Source organism: Lissotriton helveticus, chromosome 4_2 (assembly GCF_964261635.1).
Source record: "Lissotriton helveticus chromosome 4_2, aLisHel1.1, whole genome shotgun sequence".
NCBI lineage: Eukaryota > Metazoa > Chordata > Amphibia > Caudata > Salamandridae > Lissotriton > Lissotriton helveticus.
Window position 1 is genome coordinate 54,545,538 of NC_136064.1, and position 20,283 is coordinate 54,565,820.

A 20,283-nucleotide genomic window follows, 5' to 3' on the forward strand; every position below is an offset into this window, starting at 1 on the left:
TGACATAAGAAAGCCACAGTATTTTCCGTGAGGCAGCTAGACCCATAAAGTCTCTAATCACGTCCTTGCTAAAATCTGTTTCATTTGAGGTCCATATCTTGTGCCACAGCAATATTGGACTTATCTTGATTATGTCAGTGATATGGACCCGAGCAAGTTCGTTGTGGCAAATAGTGGTAGAGGTAGATCTAGGTGCTGCTAACAAGTATCTCAAAAAGGCATTCTCACTGATTTGGATCTCGCGGCAATCCGCCATGCCCCAGATTCCTGCGCCATAGGTCGCAGTGGAAACACATTTTGCTGCGAAAATATTGAGCAAGATCTGGACCGGCTTGCCGCCCAATTTTTTGGCAAACTTCTTTAGAGCCCCTATTTCTCGGCAAAAGGCCAGGTTGTGTGTATTGATAGCTGTGTTCCATGATCCCTAGTTATTAAAAACAATACCCAAATAGGTAAAAGATTTTGTTAAGCTTATCTTTGTAAGATTTAAAAAAAGTATTACAGTCTACTTTGTTTTTTAAAGTACAGCGCATAGTAAAGGTTTTGCCCACATTTATCCTGAGTCCTCTCAGGCCCATGAATGTGGAAAAACCAGTCAGTGCTTTCTGCAGACCTAGTTGTGTTCTGGACATTATGACAGCATTATGACAGCATCGTCTGCATAAAGTAATATTGGAACTGCCAGGCCATTGATTTTGGGATAATCTACTTTGCCAAGTAGTCTGCCACACTATTTATATATAGATTAAAAAGGAACGTGGCAAGGATGCATCCCTGTCGGACGCCTTTGTTTATAGGGAAATTTTTGGTGCATTTTCCATTTTTTCCATAACGAACCATTGCCCCCGCCCCTCGGTATAATTCCTTTATAAATGCAAGTATGTTTTCGTCAATTCCTAGCTCTATGAGGGTGCTCCAAAGTACGCTGTGGTTGAGGCAATCGAATGCTGAACTTAGGTCAACAAAAGTCATGTATAGGTTGCTCTTCTTTACCACAGCGTATTTATTTGTAATCAAGGCTAGATTGAGACATTGCTCTACTGTGCCGAGGCCAGAAACAAATCCATATTGGAATTTTGAGAGGACTCCATTTTCTGTGGCCCAGGTTTGTAGTTGATTCAACAATACTCTTCCAGCTATCTTCATCATGGAGTCGAGCAGGGAGATTGGCCTGTAACATTTTGGGTCCATTCTATCTCCCTTTTTGAAGATTGGAATTATTATGGCTTCCTGCCATGTTGTGGGGAAACCTTCTAGGGTATAAGAATTTAGCACGTTTGTAAGAAGGGGGGCCCATAAAGACATATTATCTTTAAATATGTCGATTGGGATTCCGTCAGGCCCGGGAGCTTTAGAATTTGCACTTTCCAAGATGGCCTGTTCTATTTCTGGGAGTGTAAAATATGTGTGTAGCGGAAATGTATCTGTCGGGGGTCTCTGTAGGTCATTCTCTTGTAATCTCCTGGGATCGAGATTTTCAGGTTCAACCGACTCATCTATTTTGTATAACTCTGTGAAGTGATTGATCCAGACATCTTCTGTAATAGCAATTTCTAGGAGGCCTGTCGACCTCTCCTTAAAAAAAGGAGCGTCCACTTCCCTCCAGAAAGCCGTATTATCCTTTAAAGTACTAGCTTTTAATAGCGCCTCCCAGGCAGCATCTTTAAGTTCCCTTTTTCTTTTCTTGATTGACTGTTTATATACCAGTCGGGCTGTTCTGATTTCTGCTTGGTTTTTTGGCAGTCTTTTTAATGTATCTTTAAGGATATTATGGGCTTTTGAGCATTCAGAATTAAACCAGCCTATACACTTAACCCTGGCATCTTCTTTTTGTTTCCTGGTAAGGTTTTTCTTGATTGTGGCTGCTATTTTTCCAAAAGCAGATTTTACTGCACATGGGTTAAAAGGGTATTCAAGGCAAGTCACAAATTGAACAGAGTCTTCCATGATCAGATCTTTCAGAAAGGTATTTGTGTTTACCTTGGACCATTTTATAGAATAGCCATTAGTACGTGCCAGGGAGATTGAGTGACAATGTAGGCTTTCCGTTACATCCGGAGTCTGGCTGGAACTAAGGCCGACATCGAATTTCGCACTGATCGGGTAATGATCACTCATGACTATGTCCTCCTTTTTAAATTCCATAGCACTCCAGTAATGGCTATTTGACATCAACATGAAATCTATTGTGGTATGTAACCCCCTTCCATGAAAAGTAGGTTGGAAGTCGGTCATTGGCTCAGTTAACTCGTTGAAAAAGCCTAAGTCCCATTCATGCATTAATTTATTCATTAAATTTCCGAAATGCGTATGTTCGAAATGGGTAGTGAATTCGCCATTAAGGCTTCTTATATCACAGACGCTCGATCCACTATGAGGGCATAAGTGACAGTTGAAATCGCCCATCACTATGGCACATCTTTCCGCTTTATCCCTTCCAATTCCCCTCTTCAGGGCGTTTGATAGTTCGTCTATAAATTCTACTTGGTCATCCCTCGCTATATTATTATATAGGTTAATCAGGAGGAAGCTGGGGGCCCCTTTCCCCTTCACTAAAAATACCTGCATTGAGTGTCCGATCTTTTTATTCTTGTATTTATCTTGAGGTGAGTCCATACTCTCTAGTGTTATGTTTGCCCTGTTTGAGGCATACAGGCAGAGACCGCCTGAACTCCTACCCTTACTGGTCTGAATAGCCGGAGTAAAGTTAGTGCTGAAGCCATCTAAATTAGTAGGCTCCAGGTCCCAACATTCCTGTAGAGATATTAAGTCAAAGTTATTAACAAAGTTCAAAAAGGTTGGGTCTACGGCTTGTTTGGAGAGTCCCGCGATGTTCCATGTTACGATGGATAGATTTTCCCTGAGATTATTTTGATTTAGCCACGTTTGATTTAGCCCCACTTTTAGCTTGGTTAAACAGCTAGTGACTTGTCTCGAGTACCTTTCAATGAGGATTCATCGTCTCCCTTTTTACTAGGTTGATTGTTCAGCCCCCCAGGTGTATCGTTTATTGGTGATAGGTGCAATCTAGGGGATATTTGATCGATATACAGCTCATTGTTATTTTTCACTAAATCTTGGTTGGATAGGTGATAGGTCTTTTCATTTGTTTGGGTGTGGGGTTCCCTGTGGGCTATAGGAGTCCTGGGATATGCAACTTCTATCTCGATGGATTTTAGGGTTAGTGGTGGTCAATCTACCATTTCTAGAGAAGAAAATCGGTTGCTAGTTGGTATTCCCCTCCATCCTTCCATGTATGGTTGCTCTCTTCTTGGGTTCCAGGACCAAGTCTCCCAGTCCCTTCTCCTGTTTCGGGAGTCTACTTGGGTCCAGTTCCATTCAGGGCATTGATTCCAGTTATACGGGGGTTCTTGGTCATAGGCATACATTGGAGGGTAAAAGAAGGATAGACGGTTGGCGTCAATACCTCCCTTCTTCTCCAATGTTGACCATGAGCAAATGTATTTGACCGTGCCAGGGTCGTCAAAATTTATAATGATACAGTCCCCCTGTATATTTTTCTTTGTTTCACCAATCCAAGGTACCCTACGCACCATTGAAAATCTGCTGTTACAGTTGGGGGGAGGGGTCTATTGATGCTAAGCCATTGCTGCACTTTATTTGTTAAAGACCAGGTGGATTCTCTCATGTTTTCAGTGAGTTCTGGGACCCCTGTGAGGATTACAGTGAAAGAGCTTGCCTCTGGGTGGAGATTAATAGGCCGCCTGTACCTCCCTCCCTTTTTTTGTCTCCCTCCAGTTGTAATACTGGTGTCTTAGGTGGCATTGGCTTTTGTTTGTCTACTTGGGAGGGTCCTCTGGGTGTGTCATTGATTATCTGTGTGGAAACCTGAACCACTTTCGGTTTATCTTGTCGGTTTGGCATAGTTGAGGAGTTTTTTGATTGTAATATTGGCCCTAAAGGTTTCTGTGCGGTATTACCTTTATTGCCGCTCACATTAGTAACTCCTAGTGTATTTTGTTTAGTCGCATTATTTGAGTGAGTAGACAGCTTGGCTATTTGTTTTTCGATATTCATTAATGTTCGCTCTATTGGAAGTAAATGAGTCTTAATCAGCTCCCCAATGCTGGCTAGTAGCTGCTTATTTGATTCACTTATATTACTCACACCCCCCTCCCTGTCTGAAACATCTAGGTTTAGCGGTGTTGGAGAAAGGTTAACTATAGATGTATTTGTAGGAATTACGGCATTACGTATAGGAGGGCGATTACGAGGTCTTTGGTTCTTTGTAAGAGCTTTAGTGGACTGTTGTTTATGCTCATTCTTATTCCTAACACTTTTTTGTTTCGGGATAGCTCCCTCCCTCCTCCCCTTTTCCTGGTTGTTCGTGGGTTCTGATTGAGTTGGGGGTACAATTTGAGTTGGACTCATGACCAGGACGGGGGTTTTCTCTAAGTCTTCCCTTATCTCTGACTCCATCGATAGTTGTGATGCAGACAGGTCTACATTATTAGGGATAGTGTGAATATCTGCAGGAACTTCCATCAGAAGTGGATCAATTACTCCTGACTGTATTGGAGTTTTAGCTAGCGCCAATAGGCCCATTGAGGACCTTCGCGCTGTGGCCAAATCTTGTGATACTCTTCTTTCTAAGAGAATGATGCCCTGATCAATCGCCTCATTTGCCCTCGTGATAAATTGGTCGATCGGTCCAGTGATCTGGCCTAGCCCCTGGGCCGTCTTGCTCCTGCTTCCCCTTGTACTCATGGTTTAGAATAGATATCAACAGTTATAAGACAAATGACGATAATATAAGGAGATAAATAAAATACATATACCTAATGGTTAGGAAAAAGCCCTCTTACCAACCATAAATTAGGTTCATACAATAAATAAAGTAAATAAATAGGTACAATAAGGTGCAAAGTCTCGGGGGAGAAATGTTAATGGAGTGGCCCAGTCCAGTCTTACCCGGTCTTGAACGGGCTTAAACGGGCCCGCCCTTGGCCCGGGCTTCGCCAGGCGTCCCGCGAGACGGTGCTGGTGACTCTTTTAAGCGCCTCCTGGCGCTCACAGGTGAGGCGGCTCACTGCTAGGGCGTCTGGGATTCGTAGTTCGCCCCTCGCCCGTCTCCACTCGGCGGCCCCGCTCCAGGTAGAAAGAGAGCGGCAAGGCAGCGGGAGACAGGCGGGCGGGTCCGCGACAAGCACCGAGGGTCAGGAAAAGATTTGTGGCTTTTGGCAGCAGCTTGTAGTCAGATTGCCTGATAACTGTTCAAAATAAAAATAATTAGCTGGGTGACTGCCTGGCCGTTGGCGGGGTAGAATGACACTGTTTTCATTGTGTGTGATTGGGAGATCAGAGAAGTCCTCAGGTCAGAAAGAAAGAACATGTTACTGAAAATGAAGGGCTGTGATATGCAATCTAATGGAGTGCAACACAACTGTGTCTCCTACTGGAGAAACAACAGGTGAAGACAAGTCTACAGGACAGACAGTTTGGCAGCTTACAGAACAATTGTAAGCTTCGCTGATATTCGATACCAGGGATGTAAAGTACACCCCGCAGCCCACATAGTGGTTGGATGGGGGTGCCGGGGTGAGCCCTGTCATCCTGAGGGGGTCCCTTCGAGTTGTGTGTGTAGTTGTGCATTGGCTGTCTTACACTGTCTTTTTAAATGAGAGTGCTGTGTGCAGTAGACTATTTGTGCCAAGCTGCTGAAAGGCTGAAAATAAAAAACAAAAAAAGCATATTGAATGAAATGGGAGGATGCCCCTGCCGCGACTGATAGAACCGTCTTGTCACTGTGCTCATATTAAGAGTTACAAGGATGGTCAGTCAGTGGCAGAGGAAACACCCCTTATTTACAATACCAACCCACTTGGGAGCACCTGTCACCCGTCATCACCCGTTGGCTCTGAAAGAACCAATTTTCCTTGTTTGACCAGGGCCACTGGAATCCATGCCATGCCTCTGGATGTGAACCATAAAGTAATATCAGTGCTTACTTTGAGCCGGTGGCTACAGATGGGGCCACCGGCACTTATTTTTTGGGCACTAGCACTTATTGTTCCTATCACACTTATACCTAAGACAAGACAGAGAAAAACTCAAAAGGGATGACAAAGAAAAAGATGGAACAGTAACAAAGGGAGGAAGCAGAGACAACAAAGAATGTGCAGGAGTGAGAGATAGGGTCACGGAGTGTCTGGTGGTGGGTTAATTATGCATGAAGGGTGCTCAAGCCTACCCGGTCTTGGTCTTTGGCACCACAACGTTTTGCAAGGCTGGTGGCGGCTTCTGAGCAAAACTTTGAGCCCCTGCACTTAATATTTTACAAATTAAGCACTGCGCCTGACCCTTTCTCAAGAGTTCTTTTTTCTAGAGTTCAGCACATGCCTTGCTGTGATGGAGTTTGTTTTCCTTAACTATACATAATGGGGCACATTTACAAGCCCCTAACACCACCAGATCATTGCTTTTTCTGAGCTCCGGTGGCGTTACACCATACCATATAGTGACACGGTGGCATTAAGCCCCTTTCCACAGCAGTCTGCAGCAGCATAGGTGCAACCAATGGGCTTTGCAAAAGGCATTCCACTTCAAAACCCATTGCTTTTTTACACTGCCCTTTATTTACAAGGATGGGGCAGCACCAAAACCCAAGGCCAGGTAATGGTGGTACGAAGAGAAATTATTAACTTCTCCACTAATATTTCTCTTTCTATGTGTGCTGCATTTTGCAGCACACACAGAAAACAACAAATCACCTTTAAAGATTGTTTATGTGCAAGAAGGTGTCCCTTCCTGTGAATAAAAAAAATCACCCTTCAGCGCAGGCACCCTTGCAACATGGTGCAAGGTGGCCTGTGCTGGTGCTAAGCAGCTTATTTAGCAGCAGCGCTAGGGGAAACACAGGGGTGTGCAGTATTTTTGTAAATGTCGATCGCAGCATTGCCAAATTTGGTGTCACACAGCACTCCAACATTTTCTTGTATGTATCACCCTATGTTTTGCAACTCAAGCAAGCAACAGTGTTTGAAGTGTAAGTGGGATAAAGCTGTGGACCTTGGTTACAGATACTCTACTGTTGGCTTTCCTATAGTACAGGGACAAAGAGGCAGGCAAACACAACACTGCGAATGTGCATCTATACATGCACACATGCTGGCACCAAGCAACACACCATGGGGTCGATTCCGATTCGGGGAAAAAAACGGCCATACGATTTGTATCCGGAGCCCTCTCCGTACGAATCGTACCCGTCCATCCGAGTCGCAAAGTACGATCCGTATTCCGTGAATCCGTCCGAATCGTCGCGATCCGTACGTATTGCAAGGCTGAAACCGTGAACCGTACAACTCGTACACATACCGTACGACTCGTACACATGCCGTACGACCCGACGAGTACGATCCGGACCGGGGTATGAGGACGCGATTCGTACGGTCTACGTCAGGTAAGGGCGAGTCGTATGGATAAGCACACAAACACATACACACCGTATGGTCCGTACCCTCCATAATGGCAGGGGTACGCACCGTACCCCTGCGATCATGGGGTGTACGAGCCGTACCTTCATTGTACGATCGGTGTACGAGCCGTACCCCATGTACGATCGGTGTACGAGCCGTACCCCATGTACGATCGGTGTGCGAGCCGTACCCCATTGTACGATCGTGTACGAGCCGTACACCCATTGTACGATCGGTGTACGAGCCGTGCCCCATGTACGATCAGTGTACGAGCCGTACCCCATTGTACGATCGGTGTACGAGCCGTACCCCCATTGTACGATCGGTGTACGAGCCGTACCCCATGTACGATCGGTGTACGAACCGTACCCCATTGTACGATCGGTGTACGAGCCGTACCCCATTGTACGATCGGTGTACGAGCCGTACCTCATGTACGATCGGTGTACGAGCCGTACCCCCATCGTACACCGATCGTACAACGGGGGTACAGCTCGTACACCGATCGTACATGGGGTACGGCTCGTACACCGATTGTACAATGGGGGTACGGCTCGTACACCGAGGCGCGAACTCTGCTTTTACGGCTGTTTTCAGCTCCCGTAGAAAAAGGGTCGTACGGTGCGTACCCGACACGTATCGTACTTGCTGGGTCGTAAAAACCAGCCGCGAACCGTACAGATGTCGTGTACAGCGGGTTCCGAGGGAGAATCGCACGGAGATTAGAATCGTACGGTGTCTTGTACGACTCATAGGAGTACGGCTCCTGGTACGAATCGTACTTCGTCGTACGTACGGGACGTTTACAGGTACGATTCGTACGGGGAAAAAACGCTCCGTACGGCGATTCGGAACGCTTTTTACCGGATCGGAGTCGACCCCCTAGAGTATGAAGACTTCCAAAAATTGATTTTGTAAATGTTAGATGTTGAATTTCATGACTTGCACTCCCAGAAAGCTCACAACGTTCACTGTGGCTCTGTCGATGCCCCTGACCTGGAATGCCGTGTATCTCCTTGCGGCTGACACATACTGCATTTGCGGCCCTTAGTATCTGAGGCAACCCTCGAACCCTAACCTGTACTTTACTAGCTGTATGTCAGTATAGACTGTACTTCAGGGTTCCGATTTACAAAAGTAATCTGAGACAAAATCCTAACTTTACAACTTTCAGTATTCACAAAATGAATTTTGGAGTACTAAATTAGGAACCCTAACTTTAGTACTCCTAAATGCCCTTTGTGAATACCGAAAGTCGAAAAGTTAGGATTTTGTCCCAGTGAAACTTAAGTTTTGGTCTTCTTAAGACTCAGACATTTTTTTGTAAATATGCCGCAGGATGTCTCTTATCTCGACTATGGTGAAACTATGTTCCACCGGTGAACCATGAACATTTTGAACACGCACAACTGAATTCCTTGCATAGCTCTTTTCCTCATGAGGGATTTACACACGCTTAGGAAAAGGAACAATTTCACACACCTTGCTTTAGGACATTGGGCCTGGCTTCTCTGAGCCCACCATGAACATGTGTAAAGAATAAGCATGTCAGTGGCTTGATGTGAAAGCAAGAGGAAGGGAAGGGCCATCATAACCTCACCTTGTGTCTGCTGATTGGAGCTTAAGGTATTGCCACCCAGGGCACAGGGATTGTGAAGCTGCTGCTTGGAACATTGACTGCTGGGTTGGGAGCTGCAGCCTGCAATCGTCACACTTGCTTCTGTCAACTTTGAAGAACTCAGGATTGCTGAAAAACAAGCATAATGCATTCTTTTGTCAATTTGTGCACGTATAAAATATTTATACTGCAAAGTGGAAATAGCTGAAGGATTCAGAAAATAATTCGTGAGGACAAGGACATCACACTTAGGCAGATGACTCAGGGATCAACGTAAAGAACCAGACCACATCTTGTAGGGGAAACCTACACAGGTCCCCACTTTGAATTCTCAGTTTAAATGAATGTATGATAACGAAGACTGACAACAGGAAATAATACAGTCCTGAAAATTAATGTTGAATACCCCATTGTGAAAGAAATGAATTTTACCATACATTGAGAATTGGAAGGAAACAAAGATGAAAAAAACAGAATATAAAAACCACACTAACCCCAACTCTAACCTGACCCCTCTCCCTACGCCTACACATAACCCCAGCCTAAACGCTCACTGTAACAAGAGCCATAACCTTTCACCTAACCCTGAATGTAACCATAATACTAAACTTACTAAGAGCGAAACTCATCTTCACTTTAAACCTAACCATAACTCCTACCAAAACCATTGGTCAAATTCTCCCCCAACCACAACACTAACATTTAACTTTACTCTATACCTACCCCAGACTGCAAGCCAAGCAACAAACCATAAAATAATCATATTGCATGTCAATTCCTTCAAAGACCCTTACTCATAGTCTCATTATCCCCAACACAAAATTTACACTGCAGAAATTACTTTTAAATGGATTACCTATTTGCCAAAATAAAAAATTGTAGTTTATACTTTATTTATCCTAAAGGGTATCTTCATTTTCACATGATGTTGTTCAAAGAGCTGCCTTTCAAATGAAAAAGCTATAACAGGAATGCCCCAGTGGTGTCTTACCACATGCAAATAATTCGGTCCTCACTCCAAAACAATCAATCAAACCAAAGCTGTACCAGATACACATCTACCTCATTAGCATTAAAAAAAATGAAAACTCAACTGAAGCGGTGTGGGGAGAATACCTTATAATCCAAAGGTCAACATATTACTATCACATCATTGAGACTTTTTCAACGAACATGCTCATTCATTCATTCACTCAATTTTGTTGAATTCACATTTTGTATATTTTAATTATATGTAAATGTATCATTACTTCATAAATACAGAACAGCGCACACTCAATACCTCCCTCAACCAGTGAACTGTGGCAATAGGACTTCATTTGGTGATATCTACACATACTACTCATAGGGTAATGTCCGCTTTGCTTACCGCGCATGCACTGTTTTTTCAAGAATCGCCGGCAGTATATCGCGGACAGTATCACTAGCGCCAGGGCAGTCATAGCAAAGGCACTGCTTGCTCCTACCAGCAGGGTGGTCATGTCTCGGGGAGGTGGCGTTGAGCTTTCAAGCTTCATGGGTCCTGCCTTGCGATTACCTATAGAGACAAAAAAAAGACCATCTTCCTATGACTTATGATTGGCTGAGAATATGAAGTTTTTAAACACAAAACAGAGTCCCTACTGCTCTCCAGCACAGCTCCTTGAAGTATATGTAATGACCTCTAATAGCACCATCTCCTAATCTCCAACTCTACCTCTGTTGACCCACAAGTACCAGTCACCGATGTCTTCCTATAAAAATTTCTAATTTGAGGTCATTCAAGCTCGGAAATTTCACACATGTTATTCTGGTCATTGCTCAGACCCTGTACACAGAGTTAGCATTCTGGGAGATCTTGGAGATCTATCATTATGGTAGTCAAGACTTCTGCTACATCTAGGCATCACCATGCAAGCATTATTGTATTGTATTGTATTGTAATTGCATTTGCATAGCGCTTGCTACCCCTGATGAGGCGTCAAAGCACTTTTTTGGCGAGTAGCACGCTACTCAGGGACCCATAGAGGATTAGGGTTGAGTTAGTATAGTGAAACATGCAAGTAAATTTTAAGTGGTGGATATGTTAGTCAGCTATTTGGATTCGGAAGGATAGCAGAAGGATAGAAGAGGAAAGAAGGTTTGTATTTATATAGCACTTCTAAATCCTGATGGGGTGTTGAAGCGTTTTTTTTGGTGAGTAGCACGCTACTCTGGAAACCCATAAAGGATTAGTGGTGAATTAATATGGTGAAATATGAAAGTAACTTGAGTGGTGGATGTTAGTCAGTTATTTGGAGTGAGAAGGATAGCAGGAGGGATAGAAGGGAAAGAAAGGTTTGCATTCATATAGCACCTGTTACCCCTGATGAGGTGTTAAAACCCCTTGGTTGGTGAGTAGCACGCTACCCTGGAACCCATAAAGGATTAGTGGTGAATTAGTATAGTGGAATATGGAATTAGAGAAGTGAACTTGCTAGTCTGTTCTTTTGATTGAAAAGAATAGTGGAGCGATAGAAGAGTGAAGGATTTTTTTTTGTTTTAGGTCATAGCAGTAGGAGGAGGCTTTTAGATGAGTAAAAAGGGTTTTTTGGGGGGAAGAGTTATGAAGAGATCCCCTCTCGTCGTCTGCTACCAGACTTTGATAAGGGAGGCAATGTGGCCTAACAGACAGAGCTGCTGACTTTATATATGGGGAACCAGGTTCAAATCCTGGTGTTGGCTCACCATCCTGTGGTTCTGGGCAAATCACATAATCACCCCGTGCCTATTAAATAACAAAAAGAAATCTGATCTTGTGCAACATAATCTGGTGCTCATGCAAAATGCCCTCAGCCAATTTCACAATATATAAAACAGCAGCAAACTAAAAATCATCCATTCTCTCATATGTTTTCTTGCCTTGTTTTCTCGAGATAGGGTGTTGACTGCAGAGGCAACTGCTGATCTATCTGCAATTTATGCAACATATGGCAGCCTGACTGGTAAGAAGGGGTGAACACACTGGCTGCTTGTAAAGCAGAAGATCCAGTTTGAAACCTTGCACAAGCCACACAAATCTGCCTTTGGCATCTGTCCAGGCCTGTCACGTTCCCATTCCAGAAGCTTAAATTGGGACCTAAGAAGGTGGGTGCAATCAGTGCTCCACTCAGTTGACATGATCCTTGTCCGTTGTCTCTGTCTTCTACCCATATGTTGCTTGATCTTTCACCTTGCAGGATTAGTTGTGATTGTGATTCTTGAGCTTGGTTCAGGTTGTTATAGAGAGCAGTCATCCACTCAGGATGGCTTATTAGGACTATCAATCAATGCATAACAGAAGCACAGAACAGAGTAATATGAAGCTTCAGAAGGTCAAGACTGAAGAAAAAAGCCACATTCTGCATTGGTGAGTCTGAGAGAAAGAAAGGTAATTTCAACAGTTTGCTAGGCCTGGGCAGTAAATTCCGTTCCGCTTGTGGAATTTGGGTAATTTCGCATTCGATTTGCGGCTTTATGGAATTTTTTGCTTGTTCGCACTTTCAAAATGTGTGTTCGCGAGATATTTCCCCCCCCGAACACTCAAACAGCATTTGCGAACAGGAAACAAGCATTGTGAACGGGCAGAACAAGCAATTCTGTGTGTTCGCGGAACTCTGCATGCTTGCGGAGATTTTTTACCATTCCGCGGAGCTCTGCGTAGCGCGAATACGCAAATTCTGCCCGCCCCTACTGTTTGCCACATAGTGAGAAAATACACCAGCACCTCTAGCTGTTCAAACTCTCTGCACTTTAGGTGGGTCTGAGAGAGTGAAGGAACAGACCTCTTAGCCATGGAGAGCAAGTGCACGCTCTTGTACTCTGCACTGACGGAAATCTTTTGCGCCACTTGAGGTTTGGATGTAGGATGACATAACAACATTAGCCATCTTGGTTGGTGAATCAGGTCCCAAAAGAGGAGGAGAATAAAAGAATCAGAGTGCTGGGAGTTTGTTCATCTCAGGAGCCAGATAAATGAACAGTCAAAAAGGAAGAGTTCAAAAGACAGGAAAGTTGAATCCCATCCACCGTGCCAAGCGTGCAATCCGCTGAAGTACGCATGGCTTAAGGGACTTCAATTTACTTGCACCTTTAAGTATACATAAGGAAGTCTATGATTCATAGAGATACAGAGTTTTGTTTTGAATATATTGAGACTGCCATGGGCCTAGGCATGTGTCAACGACTGAATGGAGGCTGACAATTTATGCTGTACTTATAACAAATAGTAGAGGGCACATCTGGTTGTGGAGTGTCACTCCTAAGTACACTAAACAATGGAAATGTCACACATAAGAAAACTGAAAACTTGGCGGCTATGCTCCCTGTCTCCTTCACCTCTGTCAGACTGGAGGAATGACAGGTGGAGCCAGGCAAGTGAAGCAGCGCGTATGGAGGAAGAGCAGAAGGAAGAGGAATTATGGGTAAGGTGTATGACTGGAAGGGGTGAGGGGATTCATGGTACAACTCCCTATGCAGCCATCCCTCCTCATCAATTTCATGTGCGGGATGGGAGACCATCCCAGGGGAAGTGTCTGCCCTCCTTCCTGCCTGCCCAAGTTCTGTCACCCCTACTACTATTACTGATACTACTACTGCTAATTCTGCTAATACTGTCACTACTGCAGTCCTGTTACTACTATTACTGCTACTACTAATATTGCTACTACTAATAATAATAATAATAATAATACAGCTACAACTATTGTACTGCTACTACTACTACTACTAATATTGCTACTACTACTGCTACTAATACTGCTACTACTACTACTATGACTAATACTGCTACTACTACTAATAGTAATACTGCTACTATCACTGTTACTGCTACTATTACTACTATTACCGCTACTACTAATATTGCTGCTACTACTACTGCTACTATTACTAATACCACTTATACTACTACTATGACAAATACTGCTACTACTAATAGTAATACTGCTACTATCACTGTTACTGTTACTGCTACTACTAATAATAATAAATATATTATTAATAATAGAGATGCAATATTTTTACTAGTAACATAAGTAATACTATCAACCAAACAATTTGTGGTACGGTTTACTTACACTTGTCACTGAACACTGTAATTATAAATGTCACCATTTTGCTCTACAATAGTACTCGTTTTATCCTCGTATTAAACACAGAATAGTAGGCTCCATCCCAACTAAAACCCAACCTCTGGTTACACAAATACTTCTAAAGCAGGTGCATTAACCCAATGAGCTAAGGACCTTTAACAATGAAGTCCATGTGTATTCTTATTTTGAGGTGTTCAACTAATAGCCTATCTCCCTTTATCCAAATCTGCCACCTTGCACCTGAGTTAAATATACATGTTGAAGTAAATCTAGACAGGATCGTGGAAACGGAAGAAATACTGTCATTGTCAGAACATGGCTCCTGGTCTGAAGATATGGAAAAGGAAGAAATACTGTCATGTACAGAACATGGCTCCTGGTCTGAAGATGGGGAAAAGGAAGAAATACTGTCATGTATAGAATATGGCTCCTGGTCTGAAGATGTGGCACAACCCCCTTTCCAGGGGACAAGTCCTAAAAAAGGAAGTGGGGGAACTAACCTAGTTAATCAGAATGCAAGTGGCATCACGGAACGTGACATCACCGTGTGTGACGTCAGCGCACGACACATAACGGCGTGTGACATCACAGGAAGTGGCATCATAAGAAGTGACATCAGATCTTAAGACCTCACATGTATGTTTAGCAGGTCTGTCATGAGTACATTGGAGCACATTTCAAGTGCACGGTAAAACCCCTCCTGATGTAGGCAGAAAGGGAAGATTCACACTTTTGAAAGCTACACATAAAACAATGTTGTCTTTTAACAGTGTAAACTTCCGCTACCCATAGTGCTTTACAAGAAAAAGAAATTATTTCAATGCCTCCTCAGGGGTAGTAAGCACTATATCAATTACATTTAATTTGTGTAAATACAGGGAAAGACCAATGCATCTGACATTCTTACAGTGCATGCGTATCTTCTAAACAGGGACTGAACAAAGTGAAAAGTTGCCTTTCTGAAGTATGTGTGAAGTGCTAACAAGGTGTGAGCTTTTGTTTCCCCTCCGCTTCATTGGCATCTAGGTGTGAGGCTCCTGGCTGCTGCCAGCCAGGAGACTGGAACAAAAGGAGGCCTGATGACCCCTCATATTCAGCACAGCAGGAGTATGAACTAAGAAAGCCCCCTCCCGCCTGCACGTTGTTGCGATTGCAAAGCAGACAACAACGTGCAGGCGCTGCCAGGGCCGGACTGGGAACAAACACCGGCCCTGGCAAAGTGCTAGGCCGGTCCCCCCACCCCAGTGCGACCGCTCTCTTTGCGAGGGCCGGTTTTCAGTCGATTTTGTTACAGTGCCGCTTTTTGGTGCAAAAACAGCCCTGTAACAAAAACAGCCCCCAGGGCCCCAAAACTGGCCCCCAACCGTGCGGCGCACCGGGGGATTGCCCGGTGCCCGCAACGGCCAGTCCGGGTCTGGGCGCAGCTGAATATCTGTTTGCAAATTAAACCGAGACAAATTCAGCCTATTTTTCAGTGGGTCCCAACTTCTCGGCAGGGTGGACGGCATCCACTCTGTGAAAAAGGTAGGTGGACACGGTCCAACCGCGTGTACCCCCGACTCGTGTCCTGCCCCTTTCAAAGCTGAAGTAAAAGAAACCTACACTGTGTCTCCGCAGGAGATGTCAGGGACGTGCATGGGATACACTCCTGCTCCTTTACTCCGCCAATCCGAGTCTTGCTGTAGAATCTGCAAAACATAAACGCACAGAGAAAAGCATCAGTATCAGCCAAGAGCTGCTTCAAATGAGCACACACTGAGGGACTAGTGCTCTAGCTCCCTGCCATGTGTGTGCACACTAGACTGCAGTGAAAAACAGAGTGGCCACACACGAGGAATGTCACAGAAACCTCAACTGGGGCTTAAAAAACAAGGTAGAACAAATGCCTTGCTGCTTAGTATTTGCTCTAGGCTTAACTCGGGGCAAAACATGGAGCAGACTCCTTTCACACTATTTTTGTTAAGTTCACATATTGTAAGATTAAAAATAAATAGATGTTTTACGCCATACAAATGTTAAAGATGCAATAACGCTTAAGGCAAATCACTTTGTTCCATTTTTTAATTACACAAATAATTTTTTTAACCCTTCCCTGCGCATGACGGAACCACGCCGTCATGAGCCACGGGCGGCGTGTGCTTATGACCGCGTTGTTCCGACATGCCGCGGCTGCTCCACCTACACGGCACTGATTCCCTGCCTGTGCGGGCGAATTAGTGAGTGGGCAGAGTCGTGACGGAACCACGCCGGCATGAGCACAGCTTGCCTGTGACTCATGACGGCGTGGTTCCGTCACGAGCATGACGCCGCCGTGCTCACCCCCCACCCCCCAGTGCCACGGTGGAATTAGCTCTGAGGCCAAGGTGTTAAAGGAAGTTATTCAAGTCCTAGGACCTAGGATGTTTACAGTTTCTATTATACATGTAATTTTACCGGTTAGAATGCTTATAGTTTCACAATAAATCCCCTTCATTACTGACCTGATGCAAAAATCGTTCTTCGATATCAACTGAGACTTAATGTATATGTCTAATTTTTTTGTCACACAAGTAGCACAAATCATGCAAATGGGTTTGCCCTAGGATCTTGCACAAAGTGCAATGGTTCTGTGGTGCAGCTTCATCGCGCTGTAGTTTGTTTATTACCCAACCTTTTTCTTATCAAAGTCTGGACTTATATGTGAAATGTTTCTCTTGCTAGGCCTGTACAAAGCAAACTATGCAGCCATCAAAGCTTCCAAGTAACCTTTGTAGACTGTAGCACAATCGGAAACCTAACATCCTTCACCTCCTCCATGTTGTGGAAGAACTTTGCCTGAAATAATACCCACACTTTCATCACTGCAAAACAAAACAAGCACTGGAAAAGCCAATAGGTCTGCCGTTGGCCACCAGCTTTTGGAAATTCTTGATTTGTCTTATCATGGTTTTTTGCAAAATGTTATTGTTCCAAAAGCATCAGTGCATTTATCAATCTTAAAGATAAAGACATTACTTAATGGCAAAAATGTTTTTTCGGTCTAACAAAAGCACACATTACCATAGTACTCCCTGGCACTGAAGTAAAATACTTGGTTTACAGATGTGCTACTTGTGAATGGGCAGCGTGACATCACTCATAGTGAAGTCAGCCAATGCCATAAGTAAGGTGACGCACTGGCTCTTGATGCATGCTGGGGTCGGTGGAAGAAACATGTGAATGACACAAACACAGAGTAATTGATGTAGTCAGACTGAAAACACCCATATGTAACTATGTTGTACACATCATTTTAATAAATCAAAAGGTCCATACATTACAAAGCCAAAGAACAGTGGCGTCACTATGGTTGGTGTCACCCGGTGCGGGTAACTCATGGTGTCACCCCCTCACAACTTACCGGATGGACCAACTCACCCTCTGCCTGCATCATGTCCCCTCTGCCTGCACCATCTCTCCCTCTGTCTGCACCATCTCCCCTCCGCCTGCACCATTTCACCCCCTGCCTGCACCATCTTTCCCTCCGCCTACACCATCTCACCCTCTGCCTGCACCATCTCACCCTCTGCCTGCGCCATCTCACCCTCTGCCTGCGCCATCTCACCCTCTGCCTGCGCCATCACTCCCTCTGCCTGCACCATCTCACCCTCTGCCTGCACCATCTCCCCCTCTGCCTGCACCATCTCCCCCTCTGCCTGCACCAACTCTCCCTCTGCTGCACCATCTCACCCCCTGCCTGCACCATCTCACCCTCTGTCTGCACCATCTCTCTCTCTGCCTGCACCATCTCCCCCTCTGCCTGCACCATCTCCCCCTCTGCCTGCACCAACTCTCCCTCTGCTGCACCATCTCACCACCTGCCTGCACCATCTCTCCCTCTGCCTGCACCATCTCACCCTCTGCCTGCACCCTGCACCATCTCACCCTCTGCCTGCACCATCTCACCCTCTGCCTGCACCATCTCACCCTCTGCCTGCACCCTGCACCATCTCACCCTCTGCCTGCACCATCTCACCCTCTGGCTGCACCATCTCACCCTCTGGCTGACCCATCTCACCCTCTGCCTGCACCATCTCCCCCTCTGCCTGCACCATCTCCCCCTCTGCCTGCACCATCTCCCCCTCTGCCTGCACCAACTCTCCCTCTGCTGCACCATCTCACCCCCTGCCTGCACCATCTCACCCTCTGCCTGCACCATCTCTCCCTCTGCCAGCACCATCTCTCCCTCTGCCTGCACCATCTCTCCCTCTGCCTGCACCATCTCCCCTCCGCCTGCACCATCTCACCCTCTGCCTGCACCATCTCACCCTCTGCCTGCACCATCTCACCCTCTGCCTGCACCATCCCTCCCCCTCCGCCTGCACCATCTCACCCTCTGCCTGCACCATCTCACCCTCTGCCTGCACCATCTCACCCTCTGCCTGCACCATCCCTCCCCCTCCACCTGCACCCCTCCCCTGCCTGCTGCTCTTTTAACTCTTTCCCCATCGCCTTCACCACCACCCCTGGTTTCTCCCTCACAATTGTCGCATTTTCTCAAAGTGACTGCAATAAACACATGAAATGTGCTTTGATTTCGTGCGCGCGCCCCTGAGGATAAGTGTAAATAGTTAGACACAGAGCAGAGGCGAGGCTGCAGAGCTCCGACCAGTCATTCAGGACCTTGGTAGCTCCATATCCAACTCCATCCCGTAGAAACATTGCACGATCTTTCATTACATGTTTTAAGGAAGGCAATGTGCACATAAAACAGAACACACAAGTTATTTTTTCGCACAAAACCGGTATCTTGACAAAGAGCTGCCTTTCACATTTTCCAATGTGGGAGGCAGGACCTGGGGTGTTGCAGCCTTTCTAGTGACTTCATAGAGACCACTGCACCCTTTTTATGGCTACCATACGACCTTTAGTAATGACTTGAGATAAGATATCATTGTCGCCTACTTCAGATAGACCTCTAATAATGATGGGCTTCTGGGAGATTGGCATTATGCAAGCCAGGAAAATGGGCCTCGTGCCTCGGTTTGGTTGCAAAAAAAGCTAAAGCTGGGGTGCAGTGGGCCCCTCGCACCCTGAAGCACCAGTGCCATGTACCTGCTACACTGCAGATAATAACGTCGTTTCACACAGAACACGTCTCGCAAGTGATTGTGTCGGCGCTTCAGCCAAAAGCACTTTCTGCAATTCTCCTCCAAAGGGTGGCAGAAAGGCAGCACTGGTGGGTTTTTAATATATCCTAAGCAGCATATTGTTTGTTCTTCAGAGAAAATAAAGGATGACAATATTTTACCCCCTTTCTAAAAAGCATATCTGAAAATGTGTGCTAGATCTGAAAGCTACAAATGCCATGTTTTGTGATAGTAATGCACATGTGGTATATGGCCGCCGGGGATCATCAGTGCAGCGCTGGCAACAGGGAAGTAAAAGCCTGACAAGTAGAGGGAAGGAAGAGGTAGCAGCAGCTGAGCAGATTGGAAACCAGTTAAGGTTTATCTACAGAAATAATGCATAAAATAAAGCACATAATGCATATACAACTGAGCAACTCGAGATATTAGCGGCATTGCGACTGATGAGTCACAAAATATCTTTGAAAATACTATCTTGCTCCTTATTGTGTACAGTGCAGATTTGTGAATAAGCCCAGACAATGGCTACAGCCACAACCTGGCTGATTGGTAAGCAGATACGTTTTCTGTATAAGTCACATTAAAGCAGGGGCAGAAACTACGCTGAGAAAATGTTCGGTAGGGGTTAGATCTACTATCGTGAGCGCCGTGATGAAAGAGTCTGCACAGAGTAAACAAAACAGGAACACTTCTTGCTAGAAAGCAGGCCAACAAAATAAAAGCTGTGTGAACTTGGAACACTTACAAAGCGTGGAAGACGCGTGCAGCTAAGAACAGAGAAGTGATTTCTTCATTTATTCAAACGATTGCAGTGGTGGAAGGGAGGCCGATGTGCACTCTGATGTTTACAGGAATTACCCAATAGGGTACCAAAAGAACCACAACTGCCTAAGATTAGACTATCTGACCAGAGAGCAGGACTACAGGCGGCGAGTATTACAATGCAAGAAGAAAGAAAATAAAACTAGAATGCATGAGCTAAATTAAAAACGAAATGGTGAGATTGCTCTGTAGCTAACAGTGGGTGATGG

At 45.1% G+C, this 20,283-nt stretch overlaps 1 protein-coding gene across 1 annotated transcript in view; it reads right to left on the bottom strand.

Annotated features, from left to right (window-relative positions):
- The window catches only part of LOC144751956 (uncharacterized), a 52,557-nt gene that overhangs the window by 20,415 nt on the left and 11,859 nt on the right, over nucleotides 1–20,283 (bottom strand). Inside the window, exons 5-7 of the mRNA XM_078639919.1 lie at nucleotides 15,747–15,832; nucleotides 10,424–10,591; nucleotides 9,037–9,183 (exon numbers count right to left, since the gene is read on the bottom strand). Coding sequence (XP_078496045.1) covers nucleotides 9,037–9,183; nucleotides 10,424–10,591; nucleotides 15,747–15,832 — 401 coding nt within the window. The remainder of the gene's footprint in view (nucleotides 1–9,036; nucleotides 9,184–10,423; nucleotides 10,592–15,746; nucleotides 15,833–20,283) is intronic.